Source organism: Aegilops tauschii, chromosome 2 (assembly GCF_002575655.3).
Source record: "Aegilops tauschii subsp. strangulata cultivar AL8/78 chromosome 2, Aet v6.0, whole genome shotgun sequence".
In the NCBI taxonomy this organism is placed as follows: domain Eukaryota; kingdom Viridiplantae; phylum Streptophyta; class Magnoliopsida; order Poales; family Poaceae; genus Aegilops; species Aegilops tauschii.
In genome coordinates this window covers 31,935,958-31,956,025 of record NC_053036.3, presented here as the reverse complement: position 1 = coordinate 31,956,025, position 20,068 = coordinate 31,935,958, and the positions used below count along the sequence as shown (strand labels likewise).

At 46.1% G+C, this 20,068-nt stretch overlaps 1 protein-coding gene and 1 long non-coding RNA gene across 3 annotated transcripts in view; both read right to left on the bottom strand.

Moving 5' to 3' along the window:
- The window catches only part of LOC120974892 (uncharacterized), a 34,407-nt gene extending 24,097 nt beyond the window's left edge, over nt 1–10,310 (bottom strand). Inside the window, exon 1 of the long non-coding RNA XR_005770331.3 lies at nt 9,792–10,310. This is a non-coding gene — a long non-coding RNA (uncharacterized lncRNA). The remainder of the gene's footprint in view (nt 1–9,791) is intronic.
- A 601-nt stretch (nt 10,311–10,911) lies between these two features.
- On the bottom strand, nt 10,912–11,763 carry LOC120974373 (uncharacterized). Of its 2 annotated transcripts, none has more exons than XM_040400876.3 (3): nt 11,333–11,763; nt 11,114–11,237; nt 10,912–10,982 (listed from the first exon to the last, which is right to left on the bottom strand). In XM_040400876.3, exons 1-3 carry the CDS (start codon nt 11,576–11,578, stop codon nt 10,966–10,968), a joined length of 387 nt encoding a protein of 128 aa, XP_040256810.1. In that variant the 5' UTR covers nt 11,579–11,763; the 3' UTR covers nt 10,912–10,965. The 2 variants fall into 2 exon arrangements, with proteins under 2 accessions (XP_040256810.1, XP_040256809.1); XM_040400875.3 differs by having other exon boundaries at nt 10,918–11,039.
- Between the last annotated feature and the right edge of the window lie 8,305 nt (nt 11,764–20,068).

Genomic DNA, 20,068 nt, shown 5'->3' with positions numbered 1-20,068 from the left:
TTTGAATGAAATGAACTATAAGAATTAAACGAACATCTACATCATGCATATATGACTCAAAGCTTGCATGCTATAATGTGGTATTTATTCATAATTTGGTTGCCAAATCTCATGCGTGCAATGCACGTGTACCTTACTCTAGTCTAAATGGTGTTTGTGTGTGTGTTGTGCGTGTTGAGGTGCAAATTGTCTTTTTTTGGGTACATGTTAAGCTTGTTCTTCCGAAATTTCAAGCCGCGCCTTGTTATGCCGAAAATTCAAGCTAGCGTCTCTGTCTATCGTGCTGCGAAACTCCCGCCTATTGAACCCGCGCCTTGTTAGCCTGAAATATTTAAGATATATCTTTGTCTCGTTGTGCTCCGACAACTCCCTCCATCTCAACCCGCGCCTTGCTATTCCGAAATTACAACGCGCGCGAAAACTCCCACCTCCTGTGAAATTCCGACATGCGAAATGCCCGTGGTACCCCTGAACCGAAAGAACCGCCTCAAATCGGTGGGGGTACTTTCGTAACTTACCCCACATTTTGGACAAGCGCGTCTCTAAGCCATGGTTCCCCACTGCCATCCCATCCGTCCACCCATTCGTACACCGAGGCCGCGAAAACCCGCAATGAAACCCCACACCCTGCTCCGTCTGCCACCCAGCCGGAGCCTCTTCCCCGACGACGTCGTCCACAGCAATACCTCGATGTCCCTCATCCACCGTACCGGATGAGAATCCGTCGTCGATCTCATCGTCCCGCCGGTTCAGCCACCCCGTCCTCCACCTCCAAGGAGCTGCCCCGATGTTCCCCTCGTCTTTCGCGCCACCTCCATTCCCACACCGCCGTCTTTACCTGCACCACCGGAAGAGCATCATCATCACCGTTTCCTCGGATGAAGCTGCGGCCTAATCGGCGCCACCAAAGAGGTTGTACACTAATCGCCGCATTTTCTTCTTGATTCGATCTCACGGTGCTGCCGGCGCTCGGTCCCGAGCCGACACGGCGCGGCTCCGTCCACGGTGGCGTCGCCGGCCACTTCCTCCACGGCGTCGCTCCCTCGGCGGCGACGTCCACATCAGTAGGAGCTGCTGCTGCTTTAGCTCTCGCTCGCGCTGCTGCTCTGCTCTTGCTCTCGGTCCCCTGCCTGGTCTACTCTTGCTATTGCTCTTGCTCACGCTACTGCTCTCGCTCTTGCTCTTGCTTGCGATGCTGCTCCGATTTAGCTACACTTCAATCGACTGAATCGATTTTTGGGTCAGTCGATTTTCAGGGGGGTGGGGGGGGCTCGCCGGGGTGAAGGAAGAACCAGCCGCAGCGGGGAGGGGGGCTCGCCGGAGAGGTACCCGACTATCTATCTTAGGGTTCAGGATGGGGGCGGTGGTCGCCGGTGGTGGCGGGGTGTTGGCGGGGCGGTGGCGTGGGGATCGCCGGAGAAAAAGCTCGGCACGGGGGGGGGGGCTAGAGGGATGGCCGGGGCGGCGGCGGACCGGCGGTGGGGAGTGTTTTCGGGGCGGGCGGGGCGGCGCACCACCGGCCGCGGGCGGCGGGGGGCTGCTGTTTGGCCGGTGGTGGCTGGCGGCTCAGGAGGGTGGAGGTTGAAGATGAACCGGAGGCCCTTGATTTCGTATCCAACGGCTGCAAAATCGACTGACTAGAGATGAAAAAGTCAGTCGACCGACGTGTAGCCTCACCTTGCTAGTGCGTTCAGTTTCGACAGCAAAATTCAGTTTCGACAGTTAAGTTCAGTTTTGACAGTTAAATTTAGTTTCGACAGTTAAGTTCAGAGATGAGCGGCTGATGTATTTTACATCTAGCACTTTGTGGTTATGTATTTTACGTCATGTATTGGATATGCTATTAGAATTCCACTCAGGTTAACGTTGTTCGTTGTCTCTCTTGTCCTGCTTCAGTCTCGGCGTCGTACAACTCACCGGAGCTGCTCCAACGACGAAACCCTCCATCACAGCGGAGCAGTACCTCGGGCTCCATCTCGAGACGCCTAAGATCTTCTTCCCCTCCTCCGACAGCCAAGTTAGCCGGAGCATCCTCACCGGCCAACCCAATCACGCTGAGATCGACATGGCTTCGCCAAAGAGGTTGTACACTTGTTGCATCTCTTTTTTACTCTACATGTTATATATATTGTCCACTGAGCACTCGTAGTAACGGGAAATACGATTATTTTATCCTAGTATATGACAAGCAGTGAGGTACCAGGCAACTTAGCTATCCGCGATGGACTCTCTTGAACGCCATCATTATTTATCTCTGCGCGTTTGAGCTGTGCATTTGTCGATGGGCCTGGGAGTTGAGCTAGTATGGCAGTGGCCTGGGTCCAAAGTAATAGAAGTAGCACAAAAACATTTTTTAGTGTAGGATTTACCTTGCTCAAGCCTGCCTACTAGAATCGCCAGTGCTTGAAAGGAAAAGTGAATGAAAAACATCGGAATTGGAAAGTTTCCTATGGTACTACTTTTCACCACAGCAGGGATCCGCTCTCCAGACTGTCTTTCGCCGCCTCAAATCTTCTTCCCCGCCGTCGGTAGCCACGGCAACTGCATTACCATCATCAACTGAGCAGATGACCTTGAGGACTACACGGGTCCACAAGAGAGGTTGCACTCTTCCGTGTCTGCTTACGTTATGCGTCGCTTAATATGATGACATGCTACATTATCGTCGTGTTCACCTATTAGACTCCGAGTCAGGTCCAAACTAATGCTGAAACTTGAGTTTTTAAATGGTTGTGGGGTACATATTGGGGCAGCAATCAGTACTATCTGTCTACTATCTGGTTAATCTCCGGTGTCTACTATGAGTTTCATGTTGGGTGCAAACAAACATTAAAGGAGCCATTATCTGTATTTTTTAACTAAAGCTATTATCTGCCTGCTATCATTGGTTTTGGGTCTATCCACAGTTTGCTACCATCACTCTGGATTTGTGCATGCACTCCTTACATAATCTCACTATGTTTTATTCCTATGCATGCCAGTTATTGTACACAATGGAACTGATCATGTAGAGCAAAAGAGACGAGCCTTGCATGGCAATAAAATTTCATGCAGACGTCGTTCCATGGTGGGCGCAAAGGCAGCCCCCCTCCACCCATTTTGGATCGTAATCAAGAGGAAGATAACTGTTCTGAGGGGGGTTCAGAAGGAGAAGACCACTCCTATTTACCCCATGAGGTCTTCGCTCTAACTTGGCATGCTGATGTTGGTAATATCATGCATATGGTGCCTTGCATTGCTTACTGTATACATTAAAGATGTCATCTGCTTAGTTTAGACATGCTTTGTGTCAATGCCATCTGTTTAGTTTCTTTATCGTATATGTGAATCATGCAATGCCATCTTGTCTAGCCAGGCATCATATATGTGAATTTTGCAATGCCACCCTGGTTAGCCAGTCATCTTATATGTGAATTATATCATGCCATCATTTTTTTATTACGTGTTAAATTTGTCAACAATTTTAGTACATTCAATTACTCTTCCTGTGCATTAGCCATTCGGCACGGTCATGGAAAAATCTGGAGTGGAAACAAGGTCTTCAGAGCAGACAATGCTATCTGACGAAGCGCATGTCTTGCTGGTTACCGATAGCTCCTCAGAGGAGGATTCAGAGACAGATGACCAGTCATATCCCCCCCCCCCGAGGTGCATGCCCTAACTTGGCAGGGTTATGTTGCTCATATCGTGTGTATGGTATCTTGCATTGCTATGTCATTTGCTTAGTTTAGACATGCTTTGTGTGAATGCCACCTGTTTAGTGTCTAATTACCATATATGTGAATTATGCAATGCCATCTTGTTGCAAGACATTATATATGTGAATTAAGCAATGTTATCTTGTTGCAAGGCATTATGTATGTGAATTATGCAATGCCATCACTACTAGGAAAAGGCCTACTAATGGCGCACCTAATTTGGCCATTAATGGCGCATTAGTGGTGCGCCATTAGTACCACGCCATTAGTATATTTTACTAATGGCGCACCACTGGTGCGCCATTAGTATCTAGTATACTAATGGCGCACCCCAGATGCGCCATTAGTATATACAACAGTGCGCCATTAGTATGCCTCCCAGGGGGCCATCTATACCCAGGTGCTTTGGCATACTAATGGCGCACAACAACAGGATGCGCCATTAGTAACTTCGGCATACTAATGGCGCACTGTTTAGTGATGCACCATTAGTATCCTTTGCTATTTTTGAATTTGGATCTGGATCGCGATTTTTTTGCCCATTTTTTGCTCTTTTTTCGGCTCATTTTTTGCACGATATTATTTCAAATTTTGTTCCTGTTTTTGGATCTTGTACGTTCTTTTGCCGTGTTCTTTTGCCGGAGAGGAGTTCGCCGGAGAGGAGGAGGAGGAGGTCGCCGTTGAGGTGCTCGCCTACATCGCCGGAGAGGAGGAGGAGGTCGCCGGAGAGGAGTTCACCGGAGCATCGGAGAGGAGGAAGGAGAAACCATGAGGGGAGCTCACCGAAGAGGAGGGAGGAGGAGCTCACCAAAGAGGAGGGAGGAGGAGCTCACCGGAGAGGAGGGAGTAGGAGCTCACCGGAGAGGAGGGAGGAGGAGCTCACCGGAGAGGAGGGAGGAGGAGCTCACCGCAGAGGAGGGAGGAGGAGCTCACCGGAGAGGAGGGAGAAGGAGATGAAGTGGAGGAGAGGTGGAGTGGAGGAGAAGAATGAAGAGGTAAGGAGGAGAGGACACGCCCAGCCATATATACGGCATAGTAATGGCGCACCGTGGGCAGGTGCGCCATTACTATTTTTTTTAATTTTTTTTATTTATTTTGAATTTTGAAGGCGGGAAGATACTAATGGCGCAGCATGGGCAGGTGCGCCATTAGTAACTTTTTTTATTTTTTTGATTTATTTTGAATTTTGAAGGCGGGAAGATACTAATGGCGCACCATGGGCAGGTGCGCCATTAGTAACTTTTTTATTTTTTTAATTTATTTTGAATTTTGAAGGCGGGAAGATAGTAATGGCACACCATGGGCAGGTGCGCCATTAGTAAGTTTGATATTTTTTGAATTTTTTTGCCTCTCCAGATCTTAAAAGCCCCGTATCTTTTTTTCTGTTAGGTTTTTGAGGATTTTGAAAATGTTTAACGGGGTTCCCCCAGTTAAATTCGGATGTAACTTTTCGAGTAGATGATTTTTCATATAAAAAACTTTTTCATCCGAGTTCGTATGCAAAAGTTATGCCCATTTTAAGAAATTCCAGAGAGATTTTGCAAATAAAGTCGAAATTCATATTTGTTAATTTTCCCAACAACTAGACCACATATCACATGGGAAACTTTTTTTTTTTGACATTTCCATCATTTTCTTTTATTTTTTTTAAACTGAAAAGGCGGTCCAGGGGGGTGCATTCGGTGGAATGGGCCAAGTTACTAATGGCGCACCATGGGGGTGGTGCGCCATTAGTAGTTCACCTAGTAATGGCGCACCTCCCCAACCATGCGCCATTAGTAGTTTTTCAAAAAAAAAATTTGAAACAAACAAAATTTGTAACAAAATTACTAATGGCGCACCTATGAGTGGTGCGCCATTAGTAGTTCAACTAGTAATGGCGCACCGTGGGAGTGGTGCGCCATTAGTAGTTGAACTACTAATGGCGCTACTAATGGCGCACCACTCACAGGTGCGCCATTAGTAGTTTAAAAAATAAAAATAAAAAAATTTGAAAAAAAATTTGAAACATAATTACTAATGGCGCACCGTGGGGTGGTGCGCCATTACTAGTTGAACTACTAATGGCGCACCATCCCACGGTGCTCCATTAGTAGTTTTGAAAAAATTAAAAAAAAATTTACTAATGGCGCACCGTGGATGTGGTGCGGCATTAGTATTTTCACACTAATGGCGCACCGACACATGGTGCGCCATTAGTATTTAGTAATGGCGCACCACATGTACAGTGCGCCATTAGTGGCCATTCCATCTATAGCCCTTTTCCTAGTAGTGCATGCTGTTTAGGCAAGCGTCATATATGTGAATTATATCATGCCGTCCTTTTTTTTGTATTTCTCATTGCTTTTGTCGACAATGTTTGTATATTCAACTGCTCTTCCTGTGCATCAGCCGTTTGAATTGGTGAAGGAGAAATCTGGAGTGAAAACAAGGTCTTCAGAGCAGACAATGCTACCTGCTGAAGCAGATATCTTACTGGTTACAGATAGCTCTTCAGAGGAGGATTCAGAGGCAGATGACCAGTCCTATTATCCCCCTGAGGTGTATGCTCAAACTTGGCAGGGTTATATTACTCATATAATGCATATGTTGTATTGCAATGCTTAGTTTTTACATCATATACACAATATTGAATGCCCTCTGCTCACTGCTCACTTCCTTAGTATATAAATCATATATTTGAATTATGTCATGCCATGATGTTTACATAGACAGCATGTATCTGAATTATGGCATGCCAACCCATTTTCTAAAGACATAATATAGTTATATCATCTCATCCTGTTTACATAGTCATCATATTTTAAATTATGTCATTCTATCCGTGAATTATATCATGCCATCATGTTTCCATCGACGGCATGTTTGTGATTTATGGCATGCCAACCACTTTAATAGACACATCGTATAGTTATATCATGTCATCCTGTTTACATAGTCATCATATTTTGAAGTATGTCATTCTATGCTGTTTAGTTAGCCATCATACATGTGAAATTGTGTCATGCTATCCTGTTTAATTAGCCATCATATATGTGAAATTATGTTCTGCTATTCTGTTTGCTTAGACAACATAAATGTGAATTATTTCATGCCCTGTTTTCTTCCCTACTATCCATTGCACCTGTCTATCTTACAATGTCTGTACATTCAATTACTTTTCTTGTTTATCAGCCATTTCAATTGAAGGGACTGATGGTAGTATCTGTGGGAGTAAAAACACGGTCTTCAGAAAAGATCGTGCTACCTGTCGATGCAGATAGAACCACGGTTGTACTTGCCCAAGAACCAGCCCCACCACACATAACCCACACTCATGCAGATTGTACCCCTACCCAGTTGGACAGAGAACCAGCTATACCCCTTCTAACCCCAACCCCAGCAGATAGACACCCAGTTCCCGTTGACACAGCACCGTCTCCACCACAAAGCACCCAAACACGAGCAGTTAGTAAGGCAACTGCAGTGCCCAAATCATGAGGACCACCACTCCGAACCCGAAGTCAACGCTTAAAGCAGAAGAAGAATTGTTCTCAGGTCAGATTCCGTAGCTGTGGTTCATACTACTTTGCTCTTGCATCACTGTATTTACTGATACCAACTAATTTCAAATTTGAAGGATGCAATTGAAACTCCAATGGCGCAACAGGTATGTTTTAAACCTGTTTCTTCAACGTGTTTGGCTGTTTGCTGTTGTAACTTGCTCTATGTTGATTTCAGTTTCAATTGAATAAACAGTTATGTTCTCATGCCATGCACATTACAAGTGTTGTTATTGCTGTGTAGTTTCCCACACTTATATTCTGTCTATGATGCTTTGTCTTAAATAGATATGATTCGAACTGTATCTATCTTGATTTGGCAACATAAACTATAATGATATAGACCATACAGTGACCATACTACATAGCTATATGTTTGTTTCATGTTGTTATCCTGTCCACCTTACTACTGAACTGGTTTACCAAAATGAGTTTCATATACTACATTGTAAACCTGAGATGTGTTTGTTTGTTTCTCTTTTAGAACGCGGATAAAATATTGGAGAAGAGTACCCTGTTATGCAATGGTAAAGGAAGTAATGTAGATAAGGTTCAAGATAGTGAGACATCCCTGTTGGTCTCCAAGAAAGCTGATAAAAACTATAGACACTGAGACAACCCCAAAGTCCTGTCTTGATGTAGTGTTCGAGTTACTCGCTACCACTGCTGGCACCAGCTCTTCGAACTCGTTGCCTGAATCAGTTCGGCTTCTTGAGTCTCAACTTCAATTTGAAAGACATCGATCAGATGTTATGCGACAGGAAGCCGAAGGACTGAGGAAGTCCCTGCAGAATTCAGATGCATACTTTCTGATGCAACAGCAAGCGTTGGAGGACTTAAGCGCCAAACAAGAGAAAGTTAATAAGCTTGCTAAGCATCTTGCCAGCATTATGGGTACCCAGGATATTGTTTCTTGAGCTCTTCTGAAGTGGTTTCAGTTCTGGACTTGTTTTGCTGCGGCGTTTATATGCTGCTGTGTTCCCTATATTTGCACTGGTGGCGAACTTTGATGCCCAGTGGATGTAATATGTGTAATAGCCGTGATAGCCTAGTGTAAGTTGCTTGCTTATTTATTTCCTTGTTGTCTTGTTTATTTGTTTTCTTGTAGTCAGTGCAGTTCTTTTTCTGCGGTTTGCTAGTGGCTGCAATAACCTATTTTTTAAAACTAGGCCACAATAACCATGGGCTAATATTTACTGTAGTGACACTGGGCCTCCTACGGGCCGTAGAAACAGTGGGCCTTCTACGGGCCGTAGAAACAGTGGGCCTTTACGGGTCGTAGAAACAATGGGCCTTCTACGGGTCGTATCATCAATTGGCCTTATACGGGCCGTATGATCGATTGGCCAAACATGGGCCAAACAGACTGCATTCTGGCCGTAAACGGGCTAGAGTTGGAATCGTCCGTTCATGGGCCGACCATAACGGGCCATCGTTAATAGGCTGTATTTGATGACGCTATGAAAACGGCCCAACGTATTAACGGACCACAAACGGGCCGACTGTAACCACGGGCTGAATTTGGCCCACAAGCAGAAAATGACAGTAACGGGCCGTAAGTAAACGAATGCTAGAAAATAGCCCAAGAATAAATGGGCTCTGAGAAGGCCGAAAGATAACATGGGCTGGAAACGGCCCAACGGAATAACGGGCCGTTAATGGGTATAAAGTGATACACCGTTCTTTACGGGCCAGTTTCACCACGGGCCGTTAATGGGTGTAAAGTGATACACTGTTCATTACGGGCCAGTTTCACCACGGGCCGTTAATAGGCCAAGAGTTACATAGGGCCTCATATGGGCCGAAAGACGTCATGGCCATACATGGGCCAGAAGTGAAAACGGGCTGGAATCATATTGGATGTCCCAGATGACGCTACTGGGCCTAATTCGAATAGGGCGTAACGGGCCTTGGGTTAGCGGGCTGTAAATCGGCTATATGCGAACAGGCCGTTAACAGGCTTTCCATGGGCCGGCCCGCCACCTTTTGACCAAGTCAAACGGGCCGGCCTTTTCACAGGAATGGGCCTCTGTTGGGCCGTGCCACGTGTCGACGTATCATAGGCGCCTTCTGTCCAATGAGTGGATGACATCTGTCCCAGCGATGAGCCGACACGTGTTTCCTCCAGCCAATGATGATTTTACACGTGGAAAATCCCCATTGGTCGGGGCTGTTAACGGGTTATCGGATCCAAAACCCGACCCGATAGCTTAACGGCGTTCCGTTATGGTGGAGGCCACGTGTCGGTCACCCTTAACGAAAGCACTTCTGTGACGCGCGATTTATCGTCATGGAAGTGGACATTTCCGTGATGATAATTTTGGTAATGTCATGGAACACTTCTACGACAGCACAGGTATGACTATCTTGATTCTGTCATAAATTTGTCATGGATGTATATGCATGATAAAAAACGCGACCTACTGTGACAAACACGTATCATCACGGAAGTGTATTTTTTTGTAGTGTCAGTTTGGCCATATTAACCAGTCTTACTGTAAAGATCATAGATATTGCAAAGCTAATGGAACATGGGATCACGAGACCAAACCTGGTGCCGGACGGCGGGAGGATGCCAGCGTCCACTTGGTGAATCCCGCTATGAATCTTCTGCATTAGTGGCTCGACCCCCAAACGACGCTTCTGCTAAGCCGCAGAAAAACACAACCAATGTTAAATCTCAGAATAGCGAAGCTCAAAAAAAGAGCACGTTGCAATTACATGGAAACAACAAATAGATGGAGCTAGTATCAATTTCAGGAATATTTCTGCAAAAATGTGCAGTCATGCACAACATTTTCAATTCTAAGATGCCTTATGGTGTGTATAGAGATTCATGCACTTTGATCAAACAGAGACAATATTGCACGGCAAAACATGAGGTGATGATTTCAAAATGTAACCAGAAGGTTTACTGCATAAGGAAGAGAAAGACAGATATATGCTGATGAGTGAATCTGGCATGTCATACATTACACAACAGTATGTAATAGCTTATGTTGCCTGATTAATCAGAGTGTCGTTGTAAGGTACTGCATGCCTTTATTTTGCTTCATATGAACTGACCAACTCCAGATAAAAAAAGGAAAACCCAAACCAAACATTAGACTTAGTAAGCCACAATCCATACCTAAAAGATGAATTCTAAATTAGAACATGTACATTCGAAGGCATAAACAAAGGAATGAGAAAAGAAAAGCACCTGCGATGGCACCGTCGACCAAAAGCAAAACTGTCGAGACAACCATGAGCAACAACAACGACATATCCCACCAGCCCGACAGTCAAGAACATGAGCAGACGGAAACCATCAACGGAAAGCACTCAATCCAGCAGCAAACCCTGACCGCATCCCTACACAGAGCAAAAGCAATATAGAACAATAATAAGCCTAGATGTGCAGTAGGACATCCAACAGATGAATACAGTAACAGCTCACAACAAACATCCTGCTAAAAATATTAATAAACTAAAATAATCCCACTCAACGTAAGAGAAAAAACTGACATTGGTTAGTACTTAGTAGGATAATTGAGTGCAGCAATTAACTACCTGAATAGAGGCCTGCTAGGCTAATTGGTGGTGGTTGTTGTTTTAGCAGCAAACATATACAAATCTAATGAGGAGGGAGAGTAATGAGCTTACCAGGGGCAACGTGGTCGAGAAGCAAATGACATCATCCCATTCTTCCCATACAGTCCAATGGCCCTTTCTTCCTTCACAATTCAAGTACACCCAATTCCTTTCGTAAAACACAACAAGGAGCTTTGTATTCAGTATTTTGCTAGCTGCTTGCCCCCTGCTTGAAATGCGTACAGATGGCCATGGATACATTACAGAAAGAGAGAGAGCATGGGGATGAGGGGGGGTTACCTATCCCACCACCAAAGGCGCACGGGCATCCAAACTTGTCCGCTCCAGCAAAGGTCAACTCCATCAGAGGAGAGGAGTGGCAGGCAGGGGAAGCCGACACCGACGGGGAGCCTACCCAGACTGCCTGCATGAGGAAGAAACCAAGCTCATGGCCATCTGTGAGAAGGGGAAGAGCAGTGAGAAGGGGAAGAGCAAATTGCACCAAAGATGGGTCCCCACCTTGACCTTGAGGAGGAGGAGCGCCGGCACTATGGTCAGATCAGAGCAGCAGCGTCCGTAGCGAGCAGAAGCAAGTGTCCCTCGATCTGGACGTGGTCGAGCAGGAGCAGATGCGGATTCCTCACCTTCTTCTAGTACGGGGAACGGCTGCTCGCCGGGGAGCTCCTGCTCGTCGGGCTGCGCGACGGCCGCCGCGGCCCCCTCCTGCCGGCGATGGAGGCGGTGCACGACCCAGGGCCGGGGCATGGCGTTAGGGTTTGGGCGGCGCCAGATCGAGGGGCGGAAGGAGGAGGCCAGGCGAAGGCGGGGAAGGAGGAGAGGGAGGCACTGGTGGGGAGGAGGAGGCGGCGCGAGCGGGAGAGAAGCCGGCTGGAGGGGTGGAAGGAGGAGGCCGGGCGGCGGCGGGGAAGGAGGAGAGGAGGCGCGCGGGAGGGGAGCCGGCTAGGGCTGTCTCCACGGGAGCCGGCCCTTTATACCCCCTGTGAGTGAAATGACGAAAATGCCCCCGACGGGGCAGGCTATTTACACGCGGTGGCATGAATGAGACGGTAACTATTCATTGTAGCAGTAACTTTTTTTTGATCCAACGGCCCAGTTCCTCCCATCGCTCGATCCGACGGCCGGAAACGCATCAAAAAATTGATCGAACGGCCAGAATGATCTAAACTCTGAGAACGCTCGGGAGCTCCCAACATACCTATTTCGTGATTAGATGTGGTTTCCGCATCGTTGAGCATCTCCAATAGTTCCCGTATCCATAAAAAAAAATTAGAGGAAGTCATGCAAAAAAAAAGTGCTTCAACAGTTCCCTTAAACGCAGTTTTCCTACAGGATCTAGTATAATCTGCCCAACTCGCCCTCCATATAGGGGAAGATGACTCTTCCTGTAAAACTCGACGCCAAGGATCTTCCATGAGTACCAAGCATGTGTCAGAAATAACATTCTTTGAATTATTATGTTGATACTATACACATGCATGTGCCATTTGTATGCTTGTTTAATGGGAAAAGAAAAACAATAGCCAAAGATCCATACGGGAACTGAGAACACCTCACCTACGATCTTCCCCTAAACTAAATTATATGGGCACCGCGTAAAACTAACCACTTTTACAGAGAGATTTTTTACAGGAACTATTAGAGATGCTCTTAGCACGTGGGCAAGTAGCACCAATTATTTTCCTTATAACTCCACAAGGCACAAAATTGTGAGGCACGGTTCATAATTGCTGCCCAAAGCGAGTTCCTAGAGCATCGTATTCGGTGGGTCTTGGAGCATCTCTAGCACACGCTTCATACTCACAACCTCTACGAGCATCCAGGTACATTCTTTAAGGCGGATATCTGCAGTTCCTGATGAAGGATGGGCTAAGGGGGAGTGGCGGGTCTAACACGAGCCATGCATGGTGATCGAGCGCCACATGCGACGTTTTTTTTTTTTTTTTTTTTTGATGATCAGCCACACGCGTCGGTTAGCGGGTTCTGGACTTTTGGAGGCAAGGATATTGCCGGAGCACCACCGCACGCCGAATGGGTCGTCGACCCTAGCATGACTAGCACAAACCAAGTATTACTGGCGGCTACGGTGCCGGCAGAAGCAGCAGCTCGACTAGCCTTAGCAGCTCGCCGACGACAGCAACAGCAGCAGCTTCTCGAGGCTGCGGGTAAGGGGAAGAGAGGGAAGTCTTCTCAAAAGCTTATCTGCCAGATGAAAACAAGTTCGTAGTAACAAGTGGCCATTGAGCTCCTAGTTTGACTGTTGGTGCCAGACTAGAATGGAAGAATGCCCATAATACTGAAATGAAGATGAATACCTCACTAATAAGAAATAGAGCAACACCCATTGTACTTCCTTTCTTTTACTAGAGAGAGTAGTCCAAGCCTCTAAATATCTTGAGGGCTTTGTGTTGGATCTAATGGTTGAGCCTTTGTTCTTTGCGAGCCTTGCCTTTCTCTTTTTTGCTCTGCTGTGGAGTTCTTTGATGGTCTATCTTCGCACCTGGCGCTTCTGGCGCTTTCTTCCTTCCACCTTCCTCTTGTACTCGAGAAGGGAACCTGGGGGCGGTGTGGCGGCGCCGCCGGTCTCCGATCGCCGGCCGCTAGGTGGTGGTGGCGACGGGGATTGAGTTGGGAGCCTTGGGGCCCGAGCTGGAACAAACAGAGAGAAGGGCGGGAGGGGGGGGGGGGTTGTAGGTCTGCATGTGTGCGTGCGTGGGTTGCCAGTCAGCTTTGACATAGCCAAAACTAGTTGACCATGCCAAAGAAACCAAACAGGGTTTGTCTTCTGAAATTTTGTGTAGCTTGAGGGTGCAATTCGACCGGTTTTAAAGATGAAGGTTGTAAATCAAACTTTTTTTGTTTTTTGTTTTCAGTTAGCTTACCACGCATGGACCATGTGGTGAAGGTTGTAAATCAAACTGAGTGGCTAGTTCGGGGTTGAAATGTAGACTTTTCTCTAGTGCGTACTTGGCGGACTTGTCCTACTCTCAGTCAACTATTTTCATCTCTTCAGCTTTGTTGTATCCAAACATTATTGCAGCGGTTATCAGGCTAGTTAATAGTTGCATTTATTCTTCATGTGTTCTCTTAGAAAAATTCTTTACATTTTTGTGCCGGAGAGGCTAAAAGATTTCGGGCAACATGGGTTTATGATGCACAAAATACAAAGGCATTGGTCATGTGGAGAGAGCTTTGATCCTTCAGCTGAAGGAGCTCTCCGTGAATGGGCTCGAGAAGCTGATGAAGGAGCACCAATTGGACCCAATCGTTGCGTCCGAGGACTATGCTTTCAACCTTCTCACCATTGGCAGCCACCCCAGCATTGCTGTGTCGGCTGGGTACAATGACCAGGGTGTCCCTTTTGGCATATGCTTTGGCGGGCTGCAAGATACGAGCCGAGACTGATGGAGATGGCCTATGCTTTCGAGCAGGCTACCAAAGTAAGAAGGCCGCCCGTGTTTAAAGGTCGCCCAACATGTTGTCCGTGTGGCTGCAGGGCTGCTTGAAACGTTGTTCGTGTGGTCGAGCTAGCGCCCTCCCGGCTGCAGGGCTGATCCGGCCGTTGCGCGCACGTTGTTCGTTTTGGTTGTGCGCCATGCTCTAGCAGTGCAACACGCGATCTGTTCGACGAAATGTCTAAAGTACGGAGGACACAGTTTAGGAGCGCGGTTGGGTGCATAGACATTTAGAGTTTTGAAACGGACACGTCCGGTAACTGCCTCGACTCATCCCTGGAGGGGCCGAATTAGCCTCGTTGTAGACATGGGCGAATCTACTAGGGGCTTTAACAGGCTCAAGCCCCCTCTCCAAAACTGTAAAATTAGTTTTTAATACTAATGTCAAGGCCCAGCCCAATCACTTGAAGCCCAGTCCAGCACATATTTGTATGACACTCATTTATTTCTAGATTCGCCAATGGGTTGTAGATGCTCCTAGACAGCGAGAGAAAAAAGTGAGTGGTAAATTAGACGCTAGAAAAATTCACCACAGGTCCTCATACTCGTCGCGTTGGCCGCATTTCTCCCCGTACTTGTAAATACCCGAAATACAGTCCTACAACTTGTCTCAGGTGGTCACATACGGTCCAAAATACCGTTTGCTTTACGTATCTGCTGATCTGGCTGTTGACTGGCGCGTCCACGCGTGCTTTGACCGCCACCTCACCACCGTACGCCCTGGGCCGCTCGATTCGGAGGAATGCGGGGTTTTTTCTTTTGCAAAATCGCCAGGGAATAAAACATTACCCACCTGGTCGGACCGATCCATCCACCTGGTCGGACCCGACCAGACCGAGTCACTCCGCTCCCCTGCTCTGCTCCGCTCCGCTCCTCCCCTGATTTGTCGTCGCTGCTGAGGTGCCTCGCCGGGCGTGGCAGTCTTTGGCGACGCCCGCCATGAGCTCGTCGTCGGACGCCGAGCCGCCGCCGTCTGCTCCGTTTGGTAGGGGACTGCGTGACGTTCCTCTCGCTCCCTCCCGTCGTCAGGATCATGCGTCGCCGCCGCTGTATGGTACGTCGCCGTCGTCACCACCTTCTCTGCCCGATCGGTCCGTTTTAGCTCCGGGAAAGAGTGTGCGTCCTACTCAATTGCGCATATGGGTTAGGGTTTAGGGTTCTTGGCCCTCTTTTTTGTCAGGGATGGGGTGCGCATGGTAGGGTTTTAGCCGTGGATGGTGAAGTTAGTGGCAGATCCAAATTAGGGTTTCATCAGGCCTTTCGGTAGGTTCTTTGTAGATGAACTACGGTTGTACAGAGGTATTTAAGGTCTTGATTGCTCGAATTGTTAGGCAAATGGTATGCCCTGTTTTTTTGGCTGTAAATGTTAGCTTTATTTAGGTTACATGCGTCGAACATATGTTGTTTTGTTAATGAGATGACTGTTGGTTTGCCAGATCCCCTAAAAGAACAGGCTTTTGGACGTGAAAGACCATACATTTGATTTTTGATATGCCATGAATTCCATCATTTTGTCGTGGAAATGTCTGAACTTTCAGTGTCTGAACCTGTCTAAATTATCTATTTCTGAACCTGTCTGAAAAATGACATTTTGGTTAGATATTGGTGCAATTAGACTGAGCTATTTGTAGCAAAGATGCTCTCTTTCAACATAGCTGATCATGTAATTTTGGTTAGGTTGGGTCATGTCTTCAAGTGGTTGTCTGAACATTGACAGTTTTGTTATTATTACTGTCTGAACATTGAAAGTTTTGTTAGACTGGTGCAGTTACATTGTATCAATTTCCTAGCTCAGATGCTCTCAAATAGCATGGTTGTGTCATTGTGCAGTTGCATTGTCTCTTCCCTATGTTATTACTGTCTGTCTGAACATTTTGTCATTTCATTTTGTTTTGCAGGCCCCCTAAGCAACCACTTCTCTATCCAGGTCATACATGGTGGCTATTTCCTATGTGCAGGCAAGCATAGGGGTTATCACAAGGGTCACTCCATTTGGTATGACTACTGTGATGTAGATAATTGGACACCTACAGTTGTTGCCAGTCTGGTGGAGGAAATTGGGTACGAGTTTGAGGGCAGGATAAGGGCTTACTGGTGTGTTCCTAGGCTGACAGTGTATAAGAATGGCTTAAGAGAAATTAAGTTAGGGGATAACACAATGACAGAAAACATGAAGGATTGTGTTCTGAATGGGAACCATTTCCAGTAGATATTTCTTGATCATGATGACAGTATGAGGTCATATATTTCCCCTGTTCCAGTTCATTCTGATGATGAAGATCCTCCTCAAGTCAAATTCAGTGACCTGAGGCCTAAGAAGGAGCAAGTGCCAGTGCAAGAGGAGCAGTCACATCAATTGCCAGTGCAAGAGGATCATTCTGACCAAGTGCAAGAGGAAAATGCTGATCAAGTGCAAGTGTTACATGAGCAGGCTGAGCAAGATCAATTGTATGATGCAAAAAGTGAGGAAGAGTCAGAAGAAGAGGAGTACATACCAGGTCCTCCTCATCCAGGAGAATATATTCATACATTTCAATTTGAGTTCAGGGGCAGAAGGAAAACCTGTAGGGTTTTAAACATGGATGCAGAAGATGGAATTGGTGATTCAGCTATGAGATCTTCTGCAATTCATGATTCTGATGAAGATTTCAATCCACAACTTGTTGATTCAGATATTGATCTGCAAGATGATGATGACTTGTTTGACAGAAATATTGATTGTGATAAAGGTAAAGGTTTAGCAGTCCAAGAACAACCTAATGATCCTGTTGAAGATCTGGACTTGTGTTTGCCTTCTTCTGATGAAGATAAGGTTAAGCTCAATTTCAAATGTTTCAGAGAAGAAGACCTGTCTAAACCAGAGTTCCAAGTGGGACAGACATTTGCAAGTGTTGAGTTACTGAGGAAAGCTATCAAAGAGTACAGCTGTAGGGAAAGGGTTGACATTAAATGCCCTAGAAATGATAGGAAAAGACTGCAAGCCATTTGTGAAGAAGGTTGCCCTTGGTCTTTGTTTGCATCATTTGATTGCAGAACAAAATGCTTGATGGTCAAGAAATACAACCCAAAGCATACCTGCATAAAGAAATGGTCTGTGAAGTCATTCACTGCTCCATTCATGGCAGGAAAATATATTGATTCTTTCAGAGCAGATGAAAACATGAACATGAAATTTTTTGCAAGGGTGGTTCAGAAGGACTAGAACATGACAGCTACAAGGAGCAAACTTAGAAGGGCTAAGAGACTAGTGAAGAAGGTCCTTGAAGGGGATGAGTTAGAGCAGTACAGCAGCATGTGGGATTATGCACAAGAAGTCAGAAGATCAAACCCAGGTAGCTCTTTCTATGTGGGTGTCAATGATGGCATATTTGGAAGTTGCTATTTCTCTCTGGATGCCTGCAAAAGGGGTTTCATGCAAGCCTGCATGCCTGTCATATGTTTAGATGGATGTCACCTGAAGAGCAAGTATGGAGGTGTCATGCTGTGTGCTGTTGGGATGGATCCCAATGACTGCATTTACCCTCTGGCATTTGCAGTTGTGGAGGTAGAGAACACTGATACATGGAAATGGTTTTTGTCAAACCTGAAGAGTGACATGGGAATACTCAATATAGAGCCATGGACTATTATGTCAGAAAGCAAAAGGGGCTGATCAAGGGAGTGAGGCAGCACTTTCCTGATTCAGAGCACAGACATTGTGTTAGGCATATATGGCAGAATTTTCAGCAAACACACAAAGGAGTTGTACTGAAGAACCAGTTATGGAAGTGTGCAAGGAGCACAACACCTGAACTGTGGGCTGCAAACATGGATGAACTAAAGGCCATGAGCTTGGAAGCCTACACATGGCTTGAGCAACTACCACCAAACACTTGGGTCAAGGGTTTCCAAAGAGATTTGCCTAAGTGTGATATCCTTCTGAACAACAACTGTGAGGTTTTCAACAAATATATCCTTGAGGCTAGGGAGATGCTGATCAGATCAATGGTTGACAAGATCAAAACCCAGCTCATGGTCGGATTCTACAATAGAAGAAAGGAGGCAGAGAACTGACCTGCCTCTATATGCCCAAAAATAAGGAAAAGAGTTGAAAAGAATATTGAGCTGTCAGCTACATGCATGGTTTCAGGGGCTGGTGATGGCATTTTCCAGGTTGACAACAAGAACAGGACATACATTGTTGACATCAAGGAAGAGAGTTGTACATGCAAGAGGTGGGATCTTAGTGGAGTTCCATGTCACCATGCAATTGCATGCTGCAGACATGAAAGAATTGACCCTGAGACTTTGGTGCACTCCTGCTACAGTATTGAGGCATTCAAGCTAGCATACCAACCCATTATCAAGCCTTGCAGAGATAGGAGGGAGTGGGAGAAGATGAATGGGTGTGAAATCAAGCCACCTGCCTATGAAAAAAAGGAGGGAGGCCTTCAAACAAGAGTAGGAGAAAGCAGCCTTATGAGATTGAAAAGAAAGATGGAACCAAGGTAATGACCAGACATGGAGTTAAAATAACATGCTCATACTGCCATGAACACGTCCATAATATCAAAGGATGCAATGTGAGAAAGGCTGGCATTTTGCCAAAGAAACAAGTGAGAAGGGGTTCAAGGGCTATACCTGATGATGTGTCAGATGATGACCAACAAGTTGCTGGGCAAGTACCACATGTTGCTCAAGAAGAAGTCCCACAGCAGGAAGTCAATCTAACACAAGATGGTGGCCAACTCACACAGGAGGAGGTTAATCTAGCAGAAGATGATGCCCAAGTACCACAACAGGAGGTCAATGTAACACAAGATGATGGCCAACTCACACAGGAGAAGGTCAATGCTGCTCAAGAAGATGAAGAATATGATACACTAGTTGTATTTCAGGAAAGTGTCAGATCTTTTGTCCACTTCTTATCAGTTGTGTCCAATCAATTAAAATGTAGAATGCTTCATAGGATGCTAGGATGCTTATCATTTGTGTCCACCTCTTGTCTTTGAACAGGTGCAGGACTTTGGAAGTACAATGCTTCACAGGATGCAGCAAGCTAGACCAGTGCCTAGAGATTACAATGAAACCACTGTGCCAGATTCAGCATTTGTCTCTATGGCAGCTAATTCTCAAGCTACAGCACATACAACAACAGCTACAACTGATGGGAGCCTGACCATGAAGCTGTTGAAGATGAAGAAGGACAAAGAAAGGCAGATGGCAGCCAGAAGAGATGCATCACTGGAGGCCATGAATGAGTTGGCAGAGAAAAGAGCAGAGGAGGCAGAAGCAAAAAGGCAAGAAATTGCTCTCAGGAAAGCAGAGCAGGCAGCAAGAAGAAGAAGAGCAGCAAAAGACAAGAAGGCTAAGGAAACAGCAGCAAAGCAGCAAGCAACAGCAGCAAGGAAAGCTGCATTGCAACAAGAGAAGGAAGCAAAAGCAATTGAAGCAATTGCAGCTAAAGCAGAGGCAGCACTTAAGAGAAAAGAAGAACAAAAAGCAAAGAGAGCAGAGGCAGCACTAAAGAGGAAGGAAGATCAAGAAGCAAAGTGGAAACAGCAAGAAGAGGCCAAGAGAAGAAGAGCTGAGGAGAAGAAGCAAGCAGGGCCAAGTGGACATGTGCCCAAGAAGCAGAAAAGAGTCAATATGTTTGATGAGTTTAGATGAATCAGTGTTGTTGTACTTGCAGTCATCTGATTTTTTGTCAAAAACTTCAATTTGAGTGCTTGAAACCATTCAAATGTACTCATTCAGTGTTTGAAACTATTGAAATGTAGTTCAATCATTGCCTCATTTCAGT